Here is a 19,489-nt window from a genome sequence, read left to right as displayed (position 1 = left end):
AACAATTTCTGAGGCCAACTCTTCAGACAGGGATTGGACTGGACTGTGGGACATAAAGTGATACTCGTGAGCAATGTGCCTCTTAGTTCAAGTAGATACAAGAGACCAGAGGGGCAGCTTCTGTCCAGAGGTGAGATGGGAAGGCAGAGAGGATTAGGAGCTGGTTGGATGGACACGGGAAATCTGGAGCGGAAAGGAGGAGTATGCTGTCGCAGAATAGGGTAAGCAATTAGGGCCACGTAACAATGCATGTATAAAATTTTGTATGGGAGACTAATTTAAACGCAAACTTCACTTAAACTACAACAATTAAAAAAAAAAAAACAGAAGTTCAGAGATAAGAGGCTGACCATGGGTTACCTTTGGATGTTCATACTTAGTTTGGAATTTTAACAAATAATGAAGTTTACTAGACACAAGCAGAGTCTTACACACAAGAAATCTCTATCTTACCATTTCAAGTACTATCATATCAAAAGTAGTCACCAATAGTAACAGCATATATACTCAATCCAGACACTAAAACCAGATTATCCTGTTATTTAGACCAAGTGACTAAGAGATCACATTATTACTTCTTGGGAAACCTGGATAAGTGCCATAATGCTAGAGAATACATGGGATACTAAAAAAAGACGCAAGTACCTAGTACTGCATTCAACATCAGTACCTTAGAGCAGATGTAATTTTCAGGGTTCAAGCTTAAGACGCTAGTTTCTAGGTGAAACAGCCTTAAATGGAACCAATTCTTTTAGATTAAATGCCCCTAACTGCACCTAATATGAACCTACCACATACACCTAACCTATTTTGTAACAAACAGTATTAAATCATGTTCTTCAATGGCTGAAGATAGAAATGAGTCATAATTCCTCTAAACCATTTAAAAGACCATCTAAAGAGAACACATTTATTATTTGGTTCAATGGTTTACTTCATTAGGTAAATGAAGCTATCTCTGCATTTGTGAAATTTCATACTTCATTGTCCACTAGCCAAAAATCTGTGAATGAATCAGAGAACAGACACTGGATAGTATTAAAAGTGAAGAAATTTATTTGTAACAAACCAGATATAAGATACCTTGGTGTAATTAATTCATCAAATTTAAATTTCACAAGCAACTGACCACAAACCAGCAGGTCCAGCCATGGAAGAGAAGACAAGGTTTCTAAACAACACAGGAGCCCAAACATCAGGGAACATAACATGTTAACCCTGTGTGTGTATGCATTCAGTAATAGTCTTACTTAAAAAACTGCTTTTAAAGGAGCAATCCACATCAGTGAAAGAAGATGCCACCTACTGGCCAAGTCACAGAATGGGAGGGACACCACGAGGTAAAGGGGGTTTCAGAAGCTACCATAATATCCAATCAATTTTTTTTTAAAGGAAAGAAAAAAAAGAGTACACCACAGGTCACTTTACCTACCCTCCAACTTTACAGAAGTCCAGGTGGTGACGTGGCATGCTGAGGTCACCCCTAGAGCAGAGATGGCACAGCACTCTAGGCTCCTGACTCCTCGGAGCGCTGTGCTGACCACAGAGTGGGAAAGGAAGCTGATTCAGGGGGCATCAGCTGGCAAAGATGGTCTGCTCACAGGTGCTTTCCACCTCCAAGACTCATTCAATCTAAATAAAGATATTATGTCCATCCCAGATAACCATGACCAAATAAATATTCCAGCCATGCCAGACCCTCCCCTTCCTGTTACATCATCAATCCTACACAGGGAACAAGGAAGGGCTGAGGTCCTGAGGCTCCACCATCTTCCGCCAGGATCTACACTGACAACCTCTACAGAAAGAAGCCTACGTGCATGCTGCCAATGCACAGGGTGTCACAGAGGAAATCAAGATCAGAGGGTATCCTCCGAAAAGCAGGACAATTACGACAAAACAGCCAAATAATGGATTCTATGTAACAAGTGTGAGTGAATTTTCAGCTGTATAGCCAAAACGTGGTGGTCAGCATGACATCAGAAGGGCAAAGGTCAACAATGCCAGCCCAACCTTAGTGCTGACTAAGGGACACTTCCCTGAACCACGACAGAAAGGTTCCATCCACTCTGAGGGCATGCTGCTAAGGAAGAGATGTGGAAATCACATGTTTATTCAACAAATACTTATTAAGAGCTCTATGTCCCAGAGTTCTGGGCTCTTGGGATACATCAGTAAATGAGAAAGCTCCCTGCTGTCATGCGCACCCGATCCAGTGGAAGAGGAGAAACAATGAATAACAGGGATGGTGAGCGAGCACATCACAGAGCATGACGCAAGGGGACACGTGCTTTGAGAAAAAAAAAGAAAAAGCTGAGCAGGGTGCAGGGATATTCCTGAGAGGGGTGGGATTATAATTTTAACTAGGCAGTCATAGTAGGCCTCATAGAAAACTAACTGAGGTAACTGAGCAGAAACTTGAAGGATATGGAGAAGTTAGCATGCAGACTTGAAGGATATGGGAAGTTAGCCTCATGAACATCTGTGGAAGAGCTCTGCAGGCAGATGGAAGAGCTGGTGCAAAGGTCCTGAGGCAGGAGCTCGTCTGGCATGTGTGAGGAGAGCAAAGAGGCCAGGGTGGCTGGAGCAGGGAATGTCAGGGAAAAGAGTACGAGGAGAGATCTGGGGTGGTGGTGGTTAAACCAGTGAGGCCTTGAAGGCCATTTGCAAGGCTCTGGCTGTTCCTCCAAGTGAAGCGGGGAGCCAACGCAAAGTCGCAAGCAGCGGAGAAACAGAATGTGATTTACTGCTTACAAGGATCACTCCAGTTGCTCTGTTGCATCTGCAGGTGGGAAAGGGGTGAGGAGAAACAGGGAGAGCAATTAGAGGCTACTGGAGTGATCAAGCAGGAGCTGGGGAGACAGTGAGGCAGTGAGAAGTGGTGAGCTTCTGGAGCTCTGGATGTGGAGAGAGAGAGAAAAGGCAGGGATGCCTGTGGTCTGGAGGGGAGCCCTGGGTGGGAGGTGAGATCACAACTCAGCGTAGATATGCTGGGTTTCAGACGACTGTTGGACACAGCTGGAGAGACTGGCAGCAGGTGGGCAGAGAAATCTGGAGTCTGGAGAGAGGCCTGGGCTGCAGCTAGATTTGCAAGCAACTGGCATACAGATATTTAAAGCTGTGATGCAAGTCTAGAGAGGTCACCAAGACAGTGAGTGCCAAATGAGAGACGAGGACCATGGACCTAAGCCCATGGCACCCCATGCTAGAAAGTGGGGAGAAGAGGAGGAATCAGCAAAGGAGTCTGGGAGAGTGGTCACTGAGGTGGCAGGAAAACCAGGCGGGTGCAGGTCCCTGAAGCCAAGGGAAGAAAGCAAAACAAAGACGAGGGAGTCAGCAGCTGCCTGCTAATAGGATCCATTCAGATGAGATGGAATTCTAATCTCTAGCGAGCATGCTTAGTATTCATCATTCTGACAGCAATCACTCATGATCTCCTCCACATCATCTTTCTCTTTCTGATTCATACCTGCTGTCATCCACAGGACTCAGGAGGGTAGTCTTACAGAAACATGTGTCTTAAATCTGAGTTGAAACAGACTCTGGGATCTGACAAATGTGTTTTCCTCTTACTGAGATACACTCCATCCTGCTGGGGATCCCCTGTCTGACAAGACAGTGTAACAGGAGAAAGCTCAAGCACCGGGGCCAGCTTTGGAGAGAGCTGAGACGCACTAAAATTCATGGAATGTCACCAAGTACAAAGTCTGGGAAACAACTGGTGTCATTAAATTTTACCTCCTTCCTCTCTTCTTCTGTCACTACAAAGTACAGCGAAGCAAACCAGACCAGGCGGAACACACAGGTGGCCAAGTCAGCATTCACCTACCTCTTCTCCATGGTTAGAGCCTTTCTTTAAAAGGCATAAAAATGCCCGCACTACATACGCTTCCTTCACGGAACCTCAGAGTCCTTAGTGACAGAGCTGAAGACTACTTTGGCAATATCCATGTTTTGACACAAATCAGACATAGAAACAACTCGTGGGGTTTGGTAAATTTTAACCAACTCTCACGTCTTAAGACACTTGCTCTAGGAAAACGGCGTATCTATTAGTCAGCACCGACAGGCCCCACAAGGCCTCCGTACAAAGTCATCTATGATCACTCTTACCACTCAGCTCTGCCTGAAGAGGAGAGTTCTTGAGTTAATTTGTCTACCAGTTTTACATTAAGTTTATGAGGAATCCTCTTGATTGCTTACCTTCTCAATGTCAACAAGTTCAGTCTCATAGATCTCGGCAATAGTAATGTGGTGCTTGGCCGCAATTGAAAACCTTCCCTGGGGGAAAATAAAAAAGAGACACACAACTTTTTTTTACCTATTTGAGTGCCAATCAGTTTGGGAACAAGAATGAAAAAAGAACATAACTCTAAGCCATGTCAAGGACTCCACCCCATAGCCGTTCAAGCAATGCAACGTCTTACCATGTCTGTGTAAATGTCGATGGCTGCATTTAAGCAGTTGATAGCCTCTGAAGCGTAGGCATTTAAGAAAAACAATGAAAATTCCATTCAGTCAAAGACGGCTCAGGTAAAATAGTCAACTTGGCTGTTAGAACTTTAATCAGGTACAATTTTGGGGTGGGGGGTGGGTAGGTTAGTTAGTGAAAAGCAAATACAAATTCTGCAAAAGCCCAGACTCAAAAGCAGGGCTTTGCTCACAGTGGCTACAGTGTTAACTTAGAAAACTGAAGTTGGAGCTGATACTCGCTCAGTTACTCTTCACCTTCATGTGAGGACCCCATCCAGTGAAAGACTGTATTATAAAGAAGACAAAACCAGGGGGTCTGTCATCAACACTGATAAACTACATCTGCTAAAGCTTAAATGTAAGTGTATTCTTCATTAACATCATGTCACTTATTTTTGGAAGGCAAGTACCACTTCACAAGATTCAAATGGATCCTATTCTTCACGCAGCCAAAATCAAAAGCACTTGAAATCCCTGTTCAGACAACTCTTAAGAGAAGTCAATACTATGTACAATGTACAAAGATGGTTAACTTTTGGTAAAAACATATCCACAAAAGGAAAAAAAATTTAATAAATGATAATGCTAATAAATTACATTAATTTTTTAATAAAGTGAACTGACAAATCTCCCCTGCCATAATAAAACGGTGGTGTTTATTATCCTAGCATATTGTTAACAGCTCCAAGTTTATTGCTTTTGGTTTAAAAGAGGTACAAAGTGAAAAAGCCTGACTGAAGAATTAAGTAAATAACATTAGAGTGGATTTTAAAAGCAATTTTCCACTAAATCATATAAGAAATGTGGATTCATCATTACACCTTTAAATACACAGAAAAATGAGCTATCTATAACCAAAACCAAACCTATTGCCCATTGAGTCAATTCCGACTCCTAGCGACCCCATAGGACAGAGTAGAACTGCCCCACGGGGTTTCCAAAGAGTGGCTGGTGGATCCACTGGGCTCCAAAGCTATCTATAAAAAAAAAAAGCAAACAGAACCTGTTGCCGCCAAGTCGCTTTTGACTCACAGCGACCCTATAGGACAGAGTAGAACTGCCCTACAGGGTTTCCAAGGAGCAGCTGGTGAATCCAAACTGCCGACCTTTTGGTTAGTAGCCAAGCTCTTAACCACTGCGCGCGCCACCACAGCTCCAACTCAAATCCGCTGTCAGTATTTTGATGTACCCTCCTTCCAGTGTTTTTTGGATGCACTTCTTTGTGTGCACACCTTTTCCTGAAATTGAAATCATACATTCAGCCTCACGTGGTTCTCTCAATAGTTACTCTGTGAACATTTACCACTCCACCGTGGATTCTTCAAAACCAGGGATTTCAATGACTGCAGCACATTCTACTCTTATTGCTCACTTAAGCTGAAGCCAGTTTTCTGCTTTTGGAAATAAACTATAATCAATCTTTACACAAAAGTCCTTGAAAATATCTTATTTTTTTATGATATATTCATAAAAGTGGGGACTTCTGTGCTCAATAAAATGGACTGCTGAAAAGGGAGGCTCAATAGCTGTCAGTGCACATGTGGTAACTGCTAAGTTTAACACTTTTCTAACTAAAAAAGAAATAACATCTACAAAATTTTTCCACTTAAAATATCCAATTTCATTCTTTTCTCTAAACAAATACTTTGAAAAACACTTTTTAAAAGACAGATGAATACTGTGTGAATAAGAGATGTTTATAACCATTCTGATATTACAATCTCCCATTAATTGCATCTTAAAACTGACTAGATATTTAACAGAACATTAGTGTTTATGACCAAAATACACAATTTCATCAAATTAAAATATAACAAGTCATAGGTAAAATAAAACTAATTTCTAAAAAATTCTCCAAAATGCAACACAAAATAGACTAATAAAACAGTGCTGACAACTGAATAGCCAGGATACATTTAACATATTTTCTCCTTATAACTAAGGCTTCCAACGATTAAAGAAGAAAAACATTCCTGAAGTTACCAAAATCTCCCTATTATTCCAAAGTACAGAAATTCCTTTTTACCAGGACTCAAAAAGGTCAGCAGCATAAGCCATGGGAAAGGCCCCCCGTGTCTACTTTCAGAACATCTGAGAAACGGAAACGCTAACCGGTGCGGCGCAGCGATGATGCCCGACACTCACAGCCGTCTCACCTTGTGGGTCTGCCTTTTTATAAGCGTTCCCAGCATCCACAAAACTAGTAGCAGAATCATGTTTGCTCTGAAGCTGCATATGGAGCTTGGCTGCTTGACAAAACGCATTTCCAGCAGCTGCAGAAGAAGATACAACAATTAAACACTGAGGAATAAGTATCCCATAGAACAGCCCATGTTAAGTGCTGGACCTACTCCTATAAAAGTTATATTTCACTGAAAAAGTAGCATCCCAATCAGAGGCACATGGAAACACAAGCAAGTGCATCTTAGGTTGATATAAAAATAATCAGAATCAAGCAAAACTGTGACAAAAGCGTCTCCCTCCATCTGGGTCCCAGCAGGCCTTCCAAGTGCCCCCATTTTCTGGCCTGGTCATTCAACACCAGCAGCAAAGCCCTGGACTGTTTATTTCTATTCTACACGCACATAGTAAAGACAGACTAAGGGCTTCATTGTGAAGACGGCACAGGACCGGGCAGCGTTTCGTTCTGCTGTACACAAGGTCGCTGTGAGTCAGAACCAACTCCACGGCACCAAACAACAGGGCCTTCAAGCCACAAGTGACTAAAGAAAGGCGAGAGACAGGGGTCAAGGATGTTTCCTTGCTTTCCTTTCTATCTTATGTTGTCTACTGGACTTAGCTGTCATTGCTGACGGGAAGAAAATAACTGTTAGTGCAATAGAGATGATGCTCGACATAGCAAAAATGGGAAACAGTTAAATTGTGAATGAAGGCTTCATGGAGAAAGTAAGTTTCCCAAAGAATGAAGTTTAGGTCCATAATTTTAAAACCCAAAAATGTTTGAAATCCAGTTTCTTCTTAAGTTTGTAGTAAAACCTTGCCAAAATTTACATCTGTCTTTATCGTACTTAGTATGAAAATTCATACATATCCCTGCAGAATCACTGACTGGTCTGGTTTTGGGGTACTCAGGTCTCCTACAGGACGTGTAAGGTACAGGCACTGAATTTTTTCAGGAACAGTTCTGGATCAAGGACTGTGGATTCTGGAGTGGCAGAAAAGGATGAGGGAAGGAAACCCTTGCAGAGGAGTCACAGGAACAGGGAACAAAACACTTGAAGTTAAGAAAGGACTGGAATTGGTGGCCAGTGACAAGCCTGTCCACCTGGAAGATGAAGGTGCTGGCACAATGAAAATCAGGCCTGGATGGGGATTCACCCACTTCATCATGGGGTTCCAAGTTCAGGGAAAGAAACGTAGCAGAGAGCCTCAGAAAAATGAGTCCAGTGCAAGACAGACTGGTGTACACAGAGGCCTCTGGAGACACTAGCTTCACATAGCTTGGAACAGGGAAGTCAGTACCAACGGGAAGAAGGGGAAGAATCTGCTCCATTAGGAAAAGCACGATGAAGAACATCATCACCCCGTCATCTCCCCCATCCTTTTAAAAATGTTTAATCATAAAACATTTCAAAAACATTTAGAAAAGTACAGATGATAATAACAAATACTTAGGTGTCCACTCCTAGTATTAAACACTTACACTAAATTCCTTTTTAAGAAATAAAATATTCAATTCAGCTAAAGCTTCAGCTGCCATCTCTTGTCCCAACCTCCTTTCCAGAGGTAACCACGTAATTCCCACCTGGTTTTCTGACATTTCATCCCAGGGAAAGAGGCAGTACAAACTCTGAAGCCAGCCTGCTTGGGTTCTATTCTTGGCTCCACCACTTACTTGCTGTGCAATCTTAAGTAAGTTACATACCCATTCTGTGCCTCAGTTTCCAATAACAAGAATACTTAGGCAGTTTTAAAAATATTTAACAATCACTTTGGTAAGGGTACTGACCAATCAGAATGGATGCTGGCCACGGTGTTAGGACTGGAAAACCCCTGCTGGTCAGGCCTTAACACTTTTGTTGACGAAGTACAGAGAGGGTGGGGTTCCCAGATGATGGGCTAGAGACACTGCCAGAGTAGTGGGTGGGAACCTGGGGTACTTGAGGCGGTAGCTAACTACCAAGTGGCCGTTCAGGAAATGTACCAGCTGAGCAGCAGCTCTGATACGATGTCTCCAGAGAGTGGAGTGATAACTCAGACCTCGGAAGTGCTTGGATCAGGGCCTGGCTCACATTACACACGTGCCGGTCATTATTGCTGTTGCTGTGGTTGTTACTTGCCCATCTATCCAGAAATCGTACCTGTGGTTTGGCAAGTTTGAAAATTTACATAAATGCCATCATGCTCTATATTTCTTTTACAGCCTACATCCTCCTTCTCTCGCCAACATTTCATTATTTCCCTATAAATACTAAGTGGTTTTAGTTTTACATTTTTATGCTTCCACCTTCCAAAGCTAGCTGCTGGCATACTTTTAAACTCTGAGCACTCATTCCAGTCACTGCTAACAAATACCAGTTTGGTCTCTCCAAACTTGGAATGTCTTTAGGGAAGCATACACTAAACTCTGGTAAGTCTCCTAACTTCTCAGGCTACATTTCTGACCTTCATCTTTAAAATCAGTGTAATACTTGTCCAGATGATCTTGCAGAAGCTGAGTATCAAATGAATTTACCTTTATAAAGGAACTCTGAAAACTATAAAGCAAAGCAGCAGTGTTACAATCACCACCATTACCACACAGACACAATTTCATCAAAAAGTCTAAGATTCATGCATTCATTCATTCAACAAATAAAATGAGCACCTACTATGTGGCAGGTACTAGTGCAGGCCCTGAAGATACAGCAGAGACAAGACCATACAAACATCCTGGCCTTCAAAGGTTTACATTTTAATGAGGAATGCCAGATAATAAAAGCACATACATAAATACAAATAACTATATACATATTTTTAAAAACTATGCATTTTACTTATTTTTGCTGGACAGTGATAAGGGCATTGAAGAGCGGTTTCCAGGAAGAAGACGGTTACTATTTTTATAAAGGTGGCCAGGGAAGACCTCATGAAGGGGATGACAGTTTAGGAAGGACCTGAAGGAAGTTAAGGGTACCGGCCACACTTGTATTTGGGAGAAGAGTGTCCAAACAGAGGAACAGCACATGAAAGTCTCTGTGCGGAGGGCAGAATGAATGAGGGGAGCATGAGGGAGCTGAGGTCGGGATGGGAAGGGCATGGGGAGTCCATGTAGATCCCCGAAGGTCAGAAGCAATGTCACCCGTCTATGGGGCTAACACAGTCTTACTCTCCTAACGGGACGAACAGTCATTCCCTCCTCTGAAATGACTGTAAAGTTAGTGTCGGAAAAGCAAACAAATAAAAACTCTATACATACCACTCCAATTTTTAGCCATCTTGAACATATTTGCAGCTCTGGTATACATTTCACAAGCCTCTTCTATTCTTGTGTTTCCTCTGAGAAAGATTTTAAAAAGAGATCACGTCTTATTATCACAACCATTCACAATCCTCCATCCCTGATATAAACATGTAACGAGTATTTATTATGTGCCAGACAAGCATTAGGGAATCTTAACAGCTGTTCAAAGGAGAAATTTTTATTATCCCTGTTTTTCAGATGAAGGGACTGAGGGATACACAGGTAAAATAACTAGCCCAAGGTCACACAGCACGGAAGCTGCTGAACTGAGCTGCAAACACAGATCCAGCTGACCCCGTAACCAGAGTCCTGTGCTCTTCTCCATGCAACTGGAACTTTTATATTATCTGAGAAATTGGCAGGATGTTTTTCAAAGGAGATTAAAATCTGAAGGATAAAGACATCTTTACCTTGTTAATTTTCAAATTCAGCACCATGTTTATTCGGACTTAAAAATAAAGCCTGAACCCAGAACTCAGTCTCCTAGAGAGCACTGAGAAAGTGCCCTACTATGGCTGTGTTACCTGTTGGCTCCGGTAGGGTACAAGCCCTTTTCCAACGTGCAAGGGGCTTCAGAATCCCCTCACCAGATGTGGAAACACACTTTCCAACATCCTGAGAGGAAGACACTCCACTGCTGCTGGAATATATTCAGTTCTGGGAAGTTCTTCACCAGGCAGCTGCTTACACTCTTACTGAGGGATTGCTTCAGCTACTTAGAAATTTCTTATGTACAAACCAAAACAATTCTCTGTAACTTCTGCCAGAGTTTTCTAATTTTCACCCTTGTTTTCACCAAGCTAAGGCCGCTCCATGAAAGACGTTCACCTACCTTGTCTATCTACATGATAAACATATAATAACCAAGGAGAAACAAGACAGTAGACTCTGCAGCACACCTAATGAGGAACTCGTAGTGGAGTATGGACACAAGAACTAAAACACAGGACGGGTCAAGGCTGATCCCTGGAGACAGGGCACAACATGAACATGAGCATGTGCATGCACATAAGCCAGAAAACCAAATAAGCTCCAAACTCTGGTACAGGGCCATGCAGATCTGTCTCAAACCAACTTCCTGTCACAGCAGAGGCTTGGCTGGGTGTATCAGGCCCAGGTCTGACTCAGACCTTAGGCAGTAGCTACTAACTGACCCTGGGCTAGTTCTTTACCCTTTTTGACCCTTGGCTTATAAACTGAGAATAATATTATCTATCCCTCTTGGTTATTATGAGGATCAAAAGAAATAATCCATATAGCTGCCACTGCAGGGATTGACCCAGAGTACTCAACCAGGATGGTTATTATAATGATGCCCATGTACTGAAGGCATAAAGACCTTTGGGAATTGTCATGGTTTGAATTATGTCCCCCCAAAAATGTGTGTATCAACTTGGCTGGGCCAAGATTCCTAGAATTGTGTGGTTGGCCTCCATTTTGTGATTGTAATTTTATGTTAAAGAGGATTAGGGTGGGATTGTAACACCACCTTTACCCAGGTCACATCCAATGTAAAGGGAGTTTCCCTAGGGTATGGCCTGCACCACCTTTTATCTCTCAAGAGATAAAAGGAAAGCAAGCAGAGAATTGGGGACCTCATATCATCAAGAAAGCAGTGCCAGGAGCAAAGCGTGTCCTTTGGACCCAGGTCCCTGTGCTGAGAAGCTCCTAGTCCAGGAGAACACTGATGAGAAGGCCAAGAGAGAGAGAAAGCCTTCCCCTGGAGCTGACACCCTGAATTTGGACTTTTAGCCTACTTCACTGTAAGGAAATAAACTTCTCTTTGTTAAAATCATCCACTTGTGGTATTTCTGTTATAGCAACACTAGATAACTAAGACAGGAATATATGCATATCATATGTCTTATAAAGGACTTGTATCTAGAATACATAAAGAGCTCTTACAACTCAGTAATAAATTATAACTCAGTCAAAAAATGGGCAAAGGACCTGAACAGACATTTCTCCAAAGATATACAAATGGCTAATAAGCTGTAAAATTCTAATAGTAGCATCAGAAACTGTCTAACTTCAGGGGTGATAATGCAAATCAAGATCAGCCCAAAGCTGATCCCTGTGAGGCAGAGGTCAGACATACATCCACTCTCCAACCTTTTTACCAACTCTGACACAAGCTGTCTCCCCATGGCACTCTCTACTTCTCTGACGGGTTTGATAATTTGTTGCAATGATCACACAGAACCCAGAGGCCATACTTACAGTTAAGTGGTTCATTAAAGGAAGTAACAGGGTACAACCTGAGATCAGGATCAGGAAACACGTAGGCGAAGTCTGGAAGACTCCCTCAGAGTGGAGAGCACATCCCTCCCTTCTTCAGTGAAAGACAGTTCTCTCAGCTCCTCCCAGCCGTGTTAAAAAGCGGGCCCTTTTCTCTGCCGTGCGTGCCCCTCTCACCCTCTCGGCTGGGTAGGCCTCCTCTTGCCCCAAGGACAGGCCTCGCTGCCTTTGGCCTCAATGCTGTCCGTCTCTTCAATGCTAACTGACCCAGCTCACAGCCAGGTAGCAGTTCTGCTCAACTCTTAGCTGCATTCCCAGCACCACGTTTCCGCTGTCATCACCAACGCTGCTGTAGCGCCCCTTCCCGTCTCTCAGCAATGTCACTGTTAAAGCCCCTGGCCCGTGTGACAGTTCTGTTAGGAGGTTCTTCACCTCCTCTCTCTGCTTCTTCTCTCTTCTTGCCTCTCTTGCCTTTTCTCCTTTCTGCCTCTTTCTTCCTTCTCTTTCTGGCTGCCAACCTCTGCAGGGTTGGCTGCATATATAAGCAAACTCCTAGTCGGTTTCAAGGCATAGCTCTCCCACTAGGGTCACAAACTGACACAGTCACTTTTACATACTAGGTTACAGTCATTTCATTTGCTTAAGTATGTTGATCAATCCCTGCTAGGTGGTAAAATAGATCAATCACAGGGCAGGCTACAGCTCAGGGCCAGACAAAAAGCATCAAACTATCAAGTTGTTTACAGCTTATCCAGGAAGCAGTCACTACTTCTACTTCTCTGCTAGGTTCGGTAATTCGTTGCAATGGCTGCACAGAATCATACTTACATTAAGTGGTTTATAAAGGAAGTAACAGGGTACAACTTGGGATCAGGATCAACAGGCTACAACTCAGTACCAGGAGCAGGAAACAAGAGCAACAAACACTCTGGGGTAGAAACCTAGGTTGAAGGAACTCCTCAGAGCTTAGGAGAAACATCTATCAAGCTGTATTTCCAAAGAACCAAGGCAAAAGGCCAAATAAAGGAACCAATTTCACCACAAAACACATGAAAAGATGCTCAACATCATTAGCCACCAGGAAACACAAATCAAAATCACAAGGAGATACCACGTCACACCCCTCTAGGCTGTCTAGAATCAAAAAGACAGGTGTTACTGAAGATGTGGAGAAACTGGAACCCTCACATACTGCTAGTAGGAATGCAGAATGGTGCAGCCTCTTTGGAAAACAGCTTGGCAGTTTCTCAGAAGGTTAAACAAAAAGTTACCATATGACCCAGCAATTTCACTCCCAGGTACACACTCAAAGGATTGAAAACATATGTCCATTCAAGAACTTGATGCAAATGCTCATAGCAGCATTATTCATAATTGCCAAAAGGTAGAAACAACCCAAATGTCCAACTACTGATTAATGGAAAAATAAAATGTGGTATTTCTATACAATGGAATATTATTTTGCAATAAAAAGGAATGAAGTAGTGATACATGCATGCTCTAACATGGGTGAACCTGGAAAACATTATGTTAAGTGAAAGAATCTAGTCACAAAAGACCACATATTAGATGATTTCATTTATATGAAAGGTCTAGAATAGGTAAATATAGACAGACAGAAAGTAGATTAGCGGTTGCCTAGACCATGAGGTACGGGTGAAAATGGGGGCGGGGGGGGGAGCGCCGTGAATGCCACACAGGATTTAAGTGAAAAAGAAAATGATCTAAAATTGACTGTGGTGATGGTTGCATAGGTCAGTGAATATGCTAAAAATCCCTAAATTGTATACTTTACTTGCATGAATTGTATGGTATGTGAATTATATCTCAATAAACCTGTTACCAGGGAAAAAAAAAAAAGGTACACCTTATATGACTGTGCCACACACCAAAAATGAAGTGTCAGAATAAGAAAAACCTTCCCTCACTGCACCTTTATGTTACTCTTTTTCCATTTCAAATCTACAGTTAGGTAATAGGTTTCATCAATGGAAAATTCCTAAGATGAAAAAGTTTTCAATCTTCCCCATAGTTCCTTGGAGTTAACAAAGACTTGCTGCTTTCTTCTGTCTTGCTTTTCTAAAATGTACCAGGAGTCTTGAACTTTAATTGTAGTGCAATCATTCTTACTAAAGGTTTCCAAATAAAACTAGCTTAATTAAAATGCACTCTATCCCGTTATTTTCAGAGACAAACAGCTAAAAATATAACAGAGCTCCTACATTATACCAAGTTTTATGCTAAGTATTTTCCACGTTATGCCATTTTTATTATTACAACAAACATGAAAGTCAGTATCTCCATTTTAGAGAAGAGAAATCCATATCTGGAGGTAAACAGTTTGCCCAAGGTCACCCAGCCAAAGTCAGTGATGGAACTAATGCCTCACTTTAAGTTCAGTGATCTTTGTACACTCTTATTCTTGACCATGTTTATTCAGGAAATATTTATTGAGATCTATGTGTGACAGAAAACATGAAGGAAAGAAAGTTCTTTCCCACAACGAGGTCAGAATGCTGAGCAAAGAATATTAAGCTTCAGGGCTGGAAGAGGTTTGAGAGAGAGTATCCAAGCTAGCCAAGAAGCCCTGGTGGCACAGTGGTTAAGCGCTTGGTTGCCAACCAAAAGGTCAGCAGTTCAAACCCACCAGCCACTCTGTTGGAGAAAGATGTGGTACTCTGCTTCTGTAAAGATTACAGCCTTGGAAATCCTATGGAGCAGTTCTACTCTGTCCTATAGGGTTGCTATGAGTTAGAATCAATTCGATGACAACGGGTTTATCCAAGCTAGCCAAGCTTCCCCTGCCTCCCCCACCCCACCCGCCATGTTCCATTTAGGAAACCTAGCTGCGGACCAGATCATGTCCCAGAGAACAGCAGAACTGTGGCTTGAGCCTGGGTTCCATGTCCCTGCCTATCTTCACTATCTCACCATGTCTGTTTTCGTTTAGATGTTGGGGTGGGGGGGTGGGGGGAACATGGGAAAACTATAGCCCCATTATTTCAAATAGCTCAGACAATACCTACAGACAAGTCACTAATCTTTTAAAAATGATTTAACCTCAAGTACTCTGAAGTCTTGCCCCCCCCATCCTGAATAATAATTGTACTTTGGTGCAATGTAAAATACCAGCAACTATAGTACATATCAGGGCTTCAAACTCGTTCATTTTAGTTTGAACCCCTACTGATAATTTGCATCTCTACCCCAGATATACTGAATCAGAATCAATATTTTAATAAGATCCCCAGGTGAGGGATCTCTACATGTGGCAGAGGTGTTTTTAATTAAATCTTCTTAATTTTCTGGATCTCCAGGTAAGGGAGATCTTGTTAAAATGTCAACTCTGATTCAGTGTATCTTGGGGGTGGAAAGGCAAGTTCTCAGCAGGGGTTCAAACCAGAATGAACGGGTTCGAAGCCCTGGTACATACTATTTTAAAACTGTGGGTGGGAGGAGGGAAACATTAAAGTAGAATCTGTGGGGACTAATGGCACAAATATTGTGAGATGTACCCCAAAGAAAAGGTGACAATTGCTGAGGTAGAAATAAAGCTGCCTCTAAAATCACAACATATTAAAGACGAGTATCATAAAAACTGACAATAATAATGCTGTGATAATGTGGAAGTTACAGAGACAAAATTCACCTCTATTATCAGAATACCCAGGAGAGATGTCAAGCCATGTCAAAGGACTGAAAACACAGACCGTTTTCAGTAGTACCCGGAACCCTGAGCTTCATGTGAAACCTGGGGCGAAAAAACCCACCAACTCAAATAGCTCCCTCTTCATTACACTTCACTTACCTAGCAAAAGCACCTCACCCACTAGACAGAAGTTCTAGGGAAGGCGGACCAGCACAGGGCCAGGCAGAGAGACTCAAAAACATGACTGCTCAATGTCCGAACAGAAGAAACGAGCCACATTACAGTTTAAAGAAAGGTTTTCCCGTGTGTCCCTCAAAACAATAAGCAAATATAGGAAGCATTTAGAAAAGGAGAGGAAAATTCAGAATTTTTTTAAAAACACTTCTGCCACACATAGAATTCTTTTGTGGTATCATTATTTACTCTCTGTAAGCAATTTACTTTCATCTGATATTTCTTTTCTGTAATCTCTGCAGATTTCTAAAAACTTAACCCTTCCAAGAATATTTTATTTCTGGATTTAATATATTTACAAACAGTCCCATTTCTTTCATGGTGATGCAGGAAGTAGGGAAATCTAAGGCAGGAGAGATACAGAGACCCAACAGGGGACACTGGAAAGAAAGTCAAGAGGGAGACGCTGGTCAGAATTTTAATTTGAACTCCTTCACCAAAAGCCTATACCCACCAGATTGAGGCAGCATTTATAAGTTCCTGTGTTTTTTCCCACAAACCAGCAATACAGAAGGCCAAGGTGTAGTGGAAAAGACATGGACTTTGGAGTCAGATTACCTACAGATTAGTTGTGTGTTACCAGCAGCACAGCAGGACTCTTTGCCTGAGTCTCATTTCCTCATCTTGGAAGGTAAAAGGAAATTACACCAAAACCAGCCAGCGTTATACACAGAAAATGCCATTTCAGCACTCTGATTTGGATTCTTGGAAAAGAGAAGTATGTCAATAAATTGGGCAATAATTCGATTTTCTGATAACTTTTCACTTTATTTCTGATTTAAGGAAAAAAAAATCATAGATTCTCAGATACAGAAAACCACAAGACATTTTTTAAGGATTGTCTGACAAAAGTATCTATGTTGAAACTTAATTTCCAGAAACTAAGTTTATGAGAAGACGACCCAATGCCTCAACTTGATATGGAGAATAGCTTTTCTAATAGAGGGGGAATATGTATAGATTGGACCCAGTGATAAACAAAACAAGGATATTAAAATATATAAGAAAGCCAAGAAAAGTAATCACTGGATAATCTCAGAAATGATTGTCATACACAACATGACTTGCCAAGAACAGTTTTTAAACTGAATTCCAATCTTTATAAAAATTTCATTTTTAAGCTGAATTTCCATCTTTAAAAAACACCGATGATACACCCAGTTAATGTAATTGATGTCAAAAAGGTGTATACCTGTAAAAAGTTGAACTGGCACAAGTTACATGATAGACAGATTTACAAAAACAACAACAAGAGCAGCTGCTAAGGCTGCTTATGTATAACGAAACACCTCATGGGATTTGGAGGTTTAGGGTCACGTGTTCATGGGACATCCCAGTTAAATGGCCTAATATCGTGTTCAATGCTTCTGTTCTATCTCCTAGTGCCTTGGGTCTTAAAAGCTTAAGTGGCCATCCAAGGTAGAACAATCGGTCTCTATTTGCCTGGATCAATGGAGGAAGAAGGAGGGTCAGGAACAGGAGGAGGAAATGGAATGTGTAGCTAACTGCCTCCATGAACGACTGCCTGCTTTGCCATCAGAACAGAACTGGATGGTGCCTGGCTACCGTTACCAAACATTTTGATCAAAGGATCTACAGAAGAATCCAAATCAAAAGGAGGAAAATGCAGAACAGAATTTCAGATTCTCAGGGAATCCAGACTTTCTGGAGCCATGGAGGCTGGAAGAACCCCTGAAACTATTGCCCTGAAATAATATTTAAACCTTAAACCAAAACTATCCCCTGAAGTCTTCTTAAAACCAAACAATAGTTTAGCTTAAACTAGTAAAGAATGTCTGCCTTCAGAATTGTGCTCTTTTAAGAATTATCTATATGGGATCAAACTGACAACAGCAAGTTGAAAGATTAGAGAGGAAACTTAGAGGGCAGTGAGTTTCTGCTAATGGGGGAGGAACAATTTTGAGAAGAGTTGAGAATGGTTGCACAACTTGAAGACTGTGACCCATATTACTGAATAGTACATGTAGAAATTGTTGAATTGGAGTATGTTCTGCTGTATATATTCTCAACAAAAAAAAAATAAAATAAAGTAAAAAAAAATCGAAACTTCTGGTTCCCACAGGATAATGATGGCTGCCTAAATACTAATTCTCCACACATCCTCCAAAAACCATACAGATCAATAAGGAACAAACATCACCACCCATAATCTGCGCCTACAGCAAAAGTAGGAGACAGGATACAACTAACTTCGATTTAAACATAATTGGGAAAATAAAAATCCAAAACTAGCAGAGTCAGCAACAGAGCTCATGCTGGAATGGACAGTCGGGGGGACAGAGCAGACAAAAAGGCAGCAGGGTTCAAGCAATGGCAGGCCACAGACGATGACATCCTGACAACAGCAAGTCCACCCTGAGTGAGGAAATACTGAGAACAGATCTAAAGACCTGGGTTTCCAAGGCTGTAAATCTTACAGAAGCAGACTGCCACATCTTTCTCCCATGGAGCTGCTGGTGAGTTTGAACCGTCCACCTTTCGGTTAGCAGCTGAGCACTTTAACCACTGTGCCACCAGGGTCCTGTTACCAGAGTAGAGTGGGTCCTAAACCTAATCATTTCTAAGTCACAAAAAAAGCAGAACAGACAGACACATACAGGTGGAAGACGGACACTAAGTGACGCCAAGGAACTCACAGGGCTATCAACAAGAAAGGCTGTCCCCCTAGAACCACACCCTGAATTTGGACTTCTAGCCTCCTGAACTGTGGTATTTCTGTTACGGCAGCACTAGGTAACTAAGACAAACACTTTTAAACAAGTAAGAACTTAAGAAACACCTATACGAACTTCCAACTAAGAGATGACTAGAGAACATCAGTAAAAAGACGGGTGATGGCATTAAATATGTTTTAGTATAGATTTAAGACAGAAAAAAGGGAGGGACAAGGGTGGAAGAACAATATAGAAATATCGTTTATGTTCTGACAAAGTAGAAATAATAAAAGAAACCCAAAAGAACAACGGAGAAAAGGGGAGGGGGGAGTCGAATAAGCTCACTGACTGGGCACATAGGTAACAAGGGTTTTTCAAAGCAGACAAACAAAATAATAGATGCTGAAGAAAGGAAAGGAGTCCCGGGGTGACGCAAATGCTTAAGTGCTTGGCTACTAACTGAAAGGTTGGCGGTTAAACTCTACCCAGAGATACCATGGAAGAAGGGCCTGGCAATCTACTTCTGAAAGGTCACAGCCATTGAAGACCCTAGGGTGCACAGTCCTACTCTGAAAGACATGGTATCGCCATAAGTCAGAATCAACTCAATGGCAACTGGTTTGGTTTGGTTTTGGTTTTAAGTAAGGAAAAGGTAAGAGTATTACAACCATTTTGGAAAATGATATGGCGCTTCCTCAGAAAGCTAGAAATAGACATACCATTCGATCCAGCAATCCCACTCCTAGGAATATATCC

The 19,489-nt window shown here is 41.8% G+C and overlaps 1 protein-coding gene across 5 annotated transcripts in view; it reads right to left on the bottom strand.

The window, feature by feature from the left end:
- The window catches only part of NAPB (NSF attachment protein beta), a 62,902-nt gene that overhangs the window by 35,163 nt on the left and 8,250 nt on the right, over positions 1-19,489 (bottom strand). For 4 of the 5 annotated variants that reach the window (XR_002824096.1, XR_002824097.1, XM_004376414.2 and 1 more), the window contains exons 2-5: positions 9,893-9,972; positions 6,630-6,746; positions 4,428-4,474; positions 4,204-4,281 (exon numbers count right to left, since the gene is read on the bottom strand). Coding sequence is in view for 3 of the 5 variants with exons in the window: in XM_004376414.2 (XP_004376471.1) it covers positions 4,204-4,281; positions 4,428-4,474; positions 6,630-6,746; positions 9,893-9,972 (322 nt within the window). In the remaining 2 variants the exon portion in view is untranslated. The remainder of the gene's footprint in view (positions 1-4,203; positions 4,282-4,427; positions 4,475-6,629; positions 6,747-9,892; positions 9,973-19,489) is intronic. The other variant, XM_012555582.2, reaches the window with a different exon arrangement.

The sequence above is a fragment of the Trichechus manatus genome, unplaced genomic scaffold (genome assembly GCF_000243295.1).
Source record: "Trichechus manatus latirostris isolate Lorelei unplaced genomic scaffold, TriManLat1.0 scaffold00042, whole genome shotgun sequence".
Taxonomy (NCBI): Eukaryota; Metazoa; Chordata; class Mammalia; order Sirenia; family Trichechidae; genus Trichechus; species Trichechus manatus.
The sequence above is the reverse complement of the archived record's forward strand: the minus strand, read 5'-3'. Positions and strand labels throughout refer to the sequence as shown.